The sequence below is a fragment of the Monopterus albus genome, unplaced genomic scaffold (genome assembly GCF_001952655.1).
Source record: "Monopterus albus unplaced genomic scaffold, M_albus_1.0 scaffold324.1, whole genome shotgun sequence".
Classification (NCBI taxonomy): Eukaryota; Metazoa; Chordata; class Actinopteri; order Synbranchiformes; family Synbranchidae; genus Monopterus; species Monopterus albus.
Window position 1 is genome coordinate 94,918 of NW_018128204.1, and position 8,681 is coordinate 103,598.

The following is an 8,681-nucleotide window of genomic DNA, read 5'->3' on the forward strand; positions in this document are numbered from 1 at the left end:
AGGGGTTGACAACATGTCACTCCTTATTTATAAGTAGCTTGGCTAATCGAATTCAGAGAATACCGGGTATCAGCACAAGCACAGATACATGGAACAAACGTTAAACAGCAGTTCATTCAATAAACCTGCTCCAGATGCAACCCAATCAAATACAGATACGTTCCACCCTCCTCCAATACCAAATTATTATTTGCTAATTACCTGTCAGTCAAATGACTTGCACTGATGTCTAGTTGGTTTACATCAATTATGCTATGCTGTGAATTTATCAACTCTTTTGGATAATGTTGGGCTAAGCATTAATAGTCTTCACTTTAATGAGCAAATAGAAACTCAACATGTACAAGAAACAGGAATTGCATGGCCATGGATTCAGTTAGTTACACTGTGGTGTGCATCAGTCTTTTTTTAGCTTATATTTGTTTACATTTCATCACAGTAAGTACACCGAATGTGCTACCAGCACTTGCTGTTTTGCTATTTGCTGTGGACATCTGAGATAATGAAATTCTCTGAAAGTGTAAGTCAGTAAATCTAAAATGTATATCATATCTGTGGACTTTGTTTGTTTTACTAAGCAGGCCATTGCATCTTGTGTTTCTATGCTACTTTAGCATCAGGTAAAAATTGTGAAATGCAATGATCAATAACGTCATTGATATTGATAGTAATCACCCAATGTGGATATAATTCTTAGAGATACTGGGGGGAATTTCTAACTATCATCACCCATGCCGGTTTCTTTTTTAGAGAATAGAGATCACGTTGTCATCAGGCTCTGTTTTAACCATCTAAATAATTACCCCCACATAATAATGGCTATGTCTTTTTTTAAAACTAGCTGTTTCACACCTTAAATCAAAGGGGTCTTGTCTTCTCATTTGAAACTAAATATCAGCTCAACTCTGTTTTAGCTGCATGTAACGTTTTTGTGTTTTATTCATCTCACACTACATAATAATGGCCATGTCTTTTTTTAAAACTAGCTGTTTCACACCTTAACTCAAAGGGGGACATCTATTGTCTTCTCATTTGAAACTAAATATCAGCTCAACTCTGTTTTAGCTGCATGTAACATTACAAACTGCATCATTACCCCTTGTCTTTAGTTTTTTAGATCCATCCATCAGGAAAGGAGAAGAACAAACGTACCCCCCTGCTAGGACGCTGGGAAGGGGGCATGAGAACCTGTGGGGGTGAACTTTTGACCACTGAGGGGAGGGTGGGGTGATGGGGGTGATCTCTGACCTGAGAGAGGAGGGAGGAATGGGGAGGGAGGGGGGTAAGCGGTATCTATACTGTGTGTAACGTGCCTCATGCAAACACACTGTCACTTACTCTTTGACCCTCTGCATTAACTGGTGGTAGGTCTCAGCAATGCAGTGTGGGACATTATAAGTTACACCCTGTTGCCATATGTAGTCATAGTCGACTAATGCCCAGTCCCTGAGAGTGAGAGGAGTGCTTGTACCATCGCCGTATATTACAACCTGTAAAGCAAAGAAAAATGGGATGAAGAGAAGGTTGGAGGATCGTGGGAATTTCTATTACTCTGCAAGTATGAATGTACAATACCTTCAAGTAAAAAAGATTCAAATATTTGATTTGTATTTTCACAACAAATGAGGATAAAAGTAGCTGAGATATTGTTGTTTTCCTTTCACTATACTTGTTATTAAAGGGGATTTCTGAGTGTCTTGGCTTTATTGCTCAGTTCCCCCAGCCTTTGAAAATTCTTTTTAAAAATATTTTTATATCTCATTTCCATGTTCTTGCATTGAGGTAGCAACTTGGCACAAAAATGTGTGATTTTGCATTTAAATCAAACTAAATATTTATAGTTTTCCTTAATTCCTTTCCTTATTGTGTCAAAATTATAAATGAACTTAATTGAACTGATGTCTCCTACCTCGTCAGTGAATGTCACTAGTGCCACTCTCCTGTGAGGCGACTGCTGTAGCATGGTTGACAATGTCTTCTGTAAGGCATCCTGGATCCCCTTCAGAAACAAAAAAATCTTTTAAAAAAACCTATTTAAAATGTCTTCAACATCAACATGTCTACCACGCAAGTATTGCACACAAAACAGTTTGAATTCAATCATTCCACATGGTGAACCCCAGCAAATCAGTATCTCACCTCTAGTCTGGAAATGTGTGTTGAAGGTCCACTGCTTGATGTAACCTAAAGCCAAGGAAATATGTTAGGAAGATTTTTTGAGACTGACATTTCTCCACATATAACAATTTAACTTTGTATGTACACTTAAAAAAATTGTATTATGTGATTTAAGACAGTGTCCTGATTTTCTCTGATATTTAATTTAGTCTCCAATCAGACTTTGCTGTGTCAGCGTGACGTTTCTATCCTTGGAGTAGTGGCTGATGATGCTCCTGGAGGTACGACTGACTTCTTAGTATGTTAAGTCTAAGATATCCTAAGATTTCAGTTATATTTAATATGAAGGCAGTGAGGGTAACAAAGAACCAGGAACTCAATGTGATAGACCAAAGTAGAAATGGAAGTAAAATGAAACTAAGGGTCAGGGAGCAATCAAACAAACTACAAACCATAACAATGTTAAGTGTTGTGGAAGTGTTGCACTGAAGTGTGTACCTAATAAAGTGGCCCGTGAGTGTAGATATAAATACACTACAGTGCTGAAGATTAAGCCAGTGGTTTTGAACATTTTTTTTTCCATGCAACCTTCAAAACAGTGTGTGTGTGTGTGGGTCTCATGTCATGTTTCAGAAAGTAAATAAAAGATTTTCCCTAAAACAGTTTAATGGTTCAGGGAAAAAACTAACAAATAAACAGAACAAATGGAAAGACAAAAGTCCAAAAAAAAAAAAGTAAAAAGTAATGTATATAAACAAACTCTATTTGTACATGGTGGATAATGAAAGCAGGACTTGAAGTTTTTACTAAGTAAAAGTGCTTTTACACACACACACACACACACACACACACACACACACACACCTCTGTAGTGACGCTCATACTGCCAGAAATGTCCACACAGAACACGACCAGCGTGTCCTCCAAGTTCTGGTAGTCGTCTTCACTCTGTTTTGGCAGGTAAATGTCGTCGCCGTGCACACCTACATACGGACTATTACATACATCGCTTACGTTGTCGCCCACACTGTTTTCACAGCCACAAAACTCACACACCCACACCTGAACGAGAGGAAGAAAAAGGGAGGTATTTTAATTGATTTTATTTGTAATTTCACTTTTTACGGCTCCTTTGTTTTGATCACATTTGTTCCACTGATATAAAAATTTACTATACCTCATTTTAAAAAGTCTAGACTGTCTAGAGAAACAACTCAAAAGGAAAAAAGACAATAAAGTTCACTCCACACAAAAAAGGAAACATATATTTGTGGAATAAATGACCACTCACCTTACTCTGTATAGAACTCAGACATGACAAGGCAGCACTACATTTCCCACAAATCACTGGGCTCTGAAACTTCTCCATGCCTGTAGCTGATTAGAGAAGAAGAAAAGGAAAGCAAGGGTTTAAAATAAAAGCCCACTGGACAGGTGTGTTGGTTTGTGTGTGTCTTCTGACCTTGGCTGATGTCAACCAGTTTTCCAATACTGAGGGAGACGATGTTGACGTTGGCTTTCAGCTTGCCTTCTCCTTTCAGCTTGTCAACTGATGAGACCCAACATAAGGGAGAATGAAAAAAGCAACCGTATTTCTTTGAAATTCAAGATTATTTAGAGAAAGGACGAACAAAGGGCAAATAAAACTCACGTCTGGGTGGGACGGGAGGAGGGATGGACAGTGGTGGGGGAGGAGGCTGAAAGGAAGGCAGCGGCGGGAGAGGGAGGGAGGTAGGCCGAGGTTTCCTCAGACGACGAGGAGGCAGTGGTGGAGGAGCTGCACACACACACACACACACACACACAAAAAAACTGTAGTGCAGTCTGTGTCATGTTTCCTATTCACCCACTCACATACACAGGTGTTCAGACATCAGTGATATTACTGGGAAATGGATTTACTTCAGGCCTTCAGCACAAAGCAAAGCTTTGCAAAGGTATTAAAATGAGTCACAACCAGCTGTAGTAGATGTCAGTCAGCACATCATATCCTGTTGCAGAACTGAAGAAGTACATATATTTCTTATATACAAACTTAAAAAAAAACCCTCACACTATTATATGTATATTAAATTGTGTATATGTTTAAAGCATGTGACTGGGGCACAGTATAGCATGAGGATATGTTACAAGCAAGCTAATCAGAAAGTCCAGGTTTATTATTAGTTAGCCTTTTTTTTATTCTCAGCCAGTTTAACTAACCAAGCTTAGACTGATCCGGGTTTAGTTCTTAAGTCAAACAATGACAAGACCTTTTAAAGTTCAGTTTAACAAGGCAGCTACTTTCTTTGTTTCTTTTCTGTTTGAACCAGACTGTCAACTATTCAGGCATGCTCACCATCCACATTACAAAGTCCAAGCTTTGACACTGACTGTTTTGGTGATAAGCAGCTCCTAAATTGAGACTGCCCTCCTGGGAAATGGGGTGGGGTTTTGTCTTTCATTAACCACATTTGTCTGGCTGCTTCTTCTTTGTATGGGCTTTCCCTGGTTGAAGTGCTATCTTTACATCTCACTGTGCTTCTCTCTCTCTCTTGCATTTGCAAGCATGCCACCCTCCCCACACATTTCTACTTTATATTCTTTCCTGTTATTTTCACTGCAATACTCTTGAGACTCTAATGAAGGCATAGACAGAAAAACAATGTCGACCTTAATGAACACTGTGCGTTTGTGCACTTGTGTGTGTGTGTTACCTTCTTGCTGTTCATCAGCCACTGTGTATTCATACGCATTCCTAGTAGGAGAATCACCTGTGTGGTGTGAGAGAAATCAGTTCCTGAATACAGGTTTATAGTGTCAAATTAACCAACAGTGAATAACATAAAACAAATATGTTAAACACACATTTTTTAGTTAGTGCCAAACAATGCTTTTGTATGCATGCCACTTAGTCCAAGCTAAAGGGATGTTAGCAGATCTGATGTCACTGATCCTACTAACTCTCATCCATTAAACTCAGAAAACACCCTTATTTTGAAATAAAGGTAACATGACTGCTGAGCACTTGATTACCCCAGTGCTTAGCTGGCATAGATTCGAACAGTTAAATGTATTTGCTACTTCACAAAAAAAAAAAATCTATACAAATCAAGCACAGGATAGAAAATCAAACAAGCAACAAAAGTTCAGAAAAGCAAATAAATACATATTAGCAGTATAAGATAAGTAGGCTATAAGTTTAGGGCTAAAGAGCAAATTTTCTTCTGAAAATGTGTATTTATACAAAAGGTTTGCAGATATTTTGTGATATTTATGGGACATGGAATTTAAAACACTCACCTGCTCCATCATATGTCCCATTACATACAACGTGACTACAGGCAAACTCCATCTGAGATGCACAGACACAAAAACCTTTTATTACGTTCCTATAAGCCTAATTTTCAATCAGAAAGACTTGAAAGTGAGAAATATGAATGCAAGACACCAAAATCGCACAGATAAGCAACATGACAGCAGCAGAGCAACTTCCTGGCATTTGGCACCAGGGGCTTTGATTTTGTTATTTTTCTAGTTAGCAGGTGGCTGAGTAAAACCATGAAAGCAAACATTTCCTGTTTGAACAACTGTAAGGGAAAAGAGGAAAACATAGTAGAGAATGGCATGGTAAGGGTTAAGATTAAACATAAATATATATAACAGTGTTTAATGGCGGGCCAACACATGCACAGATGATTTCATTATTCAGTATGATTTGGTTAAGTGAAACTGCCAATGCAGGCCCCAAACTGAACACACAGAACTAACACCAGTGAGTTCACTATGGCGCAAACTCTAACCTGGCAGTGAAATGCTAACCAGGTCTAATTTTTAAAAATAGCCATCACATTCTAATTGGTTGTTATGGGGGTTAAACTTCTGACTGAATTGCATGTCTCTCACAGCTGTAACCAACAGGCTGACCCTCTAAAATCACACCTCTGCCACAAAACAAACAAAACTTCTTCCTTTGAGGGATAAAACTCTTTCTGTCCTGGTGCTGATTAACTCTCATCTTCTTCTGTTCTTAGCTCTGAAAAGGTGGATAATGGACATAGAACAGGTGAACAACGGTTTTCAATTCTACCACAATGAATCGAAGTAGAGCGGAAACGATTTATATTCACTGCTCACGTTCTAGCATCTCAAATGTGACAATTGTTTTTTTGTTGTTTTTTTTTTCCAGTTTTATCTCATTGTAAATTGAACATTGCAGATTTTTAACTCTTGGCTATAAGGCTGTTTAACCAAGGAACTCACTGCAGTCCATTGCCATTAAGTGTCTAAGTAATAGTGTACAGTGTATAGTCTTCTGCATTTCACAGCCCTCCTCCATTTATCTTGGTTATCACAGCCCTGCTTGTGGAGAGTTTTTACACAGTGTTTCTCACTTCATACACCGCAAAATGAACTGACACATTGAGTGTGAAATAAGCAACAGATTAGATGATATATGACATTGTCATTAGTTACAACCCAAACCAATCAGTTTAGGTTGATTCATTAACATGAAAAACGCAGGAAACAGGCATATTTTCACTACAGAATAAAAAAAAAAAGTCAAATTTGAAGCCTCTAAAGCTGACCATTTTAGCTTTACTAATAATCTAATAGCATAGATTTAAGTTAAGAGTTTAAGATATGTGACTTTATTGTGGTAAGGACCTGCAAAACAAGCACATGCCGTTCTTTTCCACAGATGTTTGCATTCCAAAGCACCATGATCTGTTTTAACTGTGTCCTGTCAATCATTTTAAAACCACAGCTGTCACCTACTGTTGGCCAAATGAACGTCTCACTGGGGACATCAGACACAGGTCTGGTAAACATCAAATTAACTCCACTCCCCGATACAACACAGCTGGGAACAAGAGGGAACTCCTGTACTTTAAAAACATTAGTGTTGGTAGTTTTGGTGGCTGCTCGTCTAATCAGGTTTCACAGAGATTCTTCCTGCACTCACATGCACACACACCGTCTCAAGATTTTCATAGTTTAGCACAAAACACCCAAACACACAATACAATACAATAAGAAAAGATTTACCTTTACCAGCGTCCATGTATAGTGGTGTTGCTAAAACTGAAAGCAAGTGCGCCTGTCGCAGGTTTCTAATATATGTGCATGTGTGGGTGTGTTCAAAGTGTGTGTGCGTGTCACTTGTGTGCCAGGAAGTTGATGCAAGGTTGACAGTCAACTGAAAGAATGAGAGAAATGAAAGTTGAAAGAAAAAAAAATAAGAAAAAGACAAGGAAGAAAGATTTGTATCAACAGATGTTCTAAAACTTAAAATCTACTGTAGCATGAATGTGTGGCAACCTTTGACCCCAGCACCAGCCAACAGTGTCTATCCCTGCCGGAGTGCCCATAAGCCAGTCTGCTCACTGAGCTCTGACCTCTTGGTCAAAGGCACATTCATCTGTGCAGACTGCTGTAAAAACCATGTTCACAAACATACACACTTTGTAAAATTTATTTTATTAGCCAGTATTAATACAGTTTCATCAAGAGAGTGCTTTCAGTTCACACAATATGATCTATGTGCACAGTGGAACTTAAATGATATTCAGTGGATCACTAAGTTACAATAGGTTGTCACATATTAGCCGTTACATAGTTGTTAAATATTTACACTTGTGTGTAGCTAAATGAACCGACTTATAAAGCTATTGTTACTCTTTTAATTCTAAATCTCATTTGGAAGCTGTTCAATCAAATTACATCAAAATGCAATTTTAAATTACTTCATGTTGGACAGCTGCAAAAACATCCGAACTGTTCACCCTGTGGCATGATAGTGTTGTTCTAGTTGTCTGGTGAGAGCAACAACTTCCTCAGATACCATTTGCTGCGTTAGTTCTGCCCCTCCAGCACCTCCAGTACAGCTCGCAAGATGGCCGATACCGCCACAGCGCCAGGGTCGGGCAGGGTGAGCCGTTCAGCTGCGATGTAGCTGGCTCTCCCTGCCCGTGCTGCGAGATTACGAGTCTCCTCCGCCCCCAAGGTTGCTTTCTAGAAAGTGGGAAGGAAGGGAGGCAAAAAACAAGGTGATTGAGGGAATATATTGATTTGATTTGATTTATTCATTCAAGCATGTAAAACAGTTGATATGTCAACACATGTAATTTCACACATATCCAACAATAATAATCCAATATCAATTTACTTATACCTAATACATGCTTGAACGGAGTAGGAAGAAGTTAGACTTATCTAGTCCTACCCCATGACATCATCTTACAACTTTTAAGTCCTAAGCAATATCTCTACATAAATAATTATCCTCTACACCACACAAGTAATATACTACAGAATTATTACAGAGTGTTAACATTCTACATAATTACATTCATAGATAATTATCTTCTACGCCACACAAGTAATATACTAAAGAATTATTACAGAGTATTAACATTCTTACCCCACACCCACAATGTTCCATCTAATTAATCATTAAACCTGTTCTTGCATGTATCTTGATTGAAACATACCTTCATACTTATGTTTGAAGTCATCAATTCTAGTACTGTTTTTTATGTCCACATTTAAATTATTCCATAGTTTTACACCACTTATGGAAA

At 38.3% G+C, this 8,681-nt stretch overlaps 2 protein-coding genes across 3 annotated transcripts in view; both read right to left on the bottom strand.

Annotated features, from left to right (window-relative positions):
* The window catches only part of LOC109974204 (circularly permutated Ras protein 1), an 18,820-nt gene extending 11,637 nt beyond the window's left edge, over nucleotides 1–7,183 (bottom strand). The window contains exons 1-10 of the mRNA XM_020624293.1: nucleotides 7,147–7,183; nucleotides 5,401–5,452; nucleotides 4,815–4,871; nucleotides 3,770–3,895; nucleotides 3,581–3,667; nucleotides 3,410–3,495; nucleotides 2,983–3,180; nucleotides 2,140–2,184; nucleotides 1,910–1,999; nucleotides 1,339–1,490 (exon numbers count right to left, since the gene is read on the bottom strand). Coding sequence (XP_020479949.1) covers nucleotides 1,339–1,490; nucleotides 1,910–1,999; nucleotides 2,140–2,184; nucleotides 2,983–3,180; nucleotides 3,410–3,495; nucleotides 3,581–3,667; nucleotides 3,770–3,895; nucleotides 4,815–4,871; nucleotides 5,401–5,452 — 893 coding nt within the window. The 5' untranslated portion in view covers nucleotides 7,147–7,183. The remainder of the gene's footprint in view (nucleotides 1–1,338; nucleotides 1,491–1,909; nucleotides 2,000–2,139; nucleotides 2,185–2,982; nucleotides 3,181–3,409; nucleotides 3,496–3,580; nucleotides 3,668–3,769; nucleotides 3,896–4,814; nucleotides 4,872–5,400; nucleotides 5,453–7,146) is intronic.
* Nucleotides 7,184–7,559: 376 nt separating this feature from the next.
* The window catches only part of tkfc (triokinase/FMN cyclase), a 10,105-nt gene continuing 8,983 nt past the window's right edge, over nucleotides 7,560–8,681 (bottom strand). Inside the window, exon 17 of one of the 2 annotated variants that reach the window (XM_020624272.1) lies at nucleotides 7,560–8,112. In XM_020624272.1, the coding sequence (XP_020479928.1) occupies nucleotides 7,954–8,112 (159 nt within the window). In that variant the 3' untranslated portion in view covers nucleotides 7,560–7,953. The remainder of the gene's footprint in view (nucleotides 8,113–8,681) is intronic. The other variant, XR_002276932.1, reaches the window with a different exon arrangement.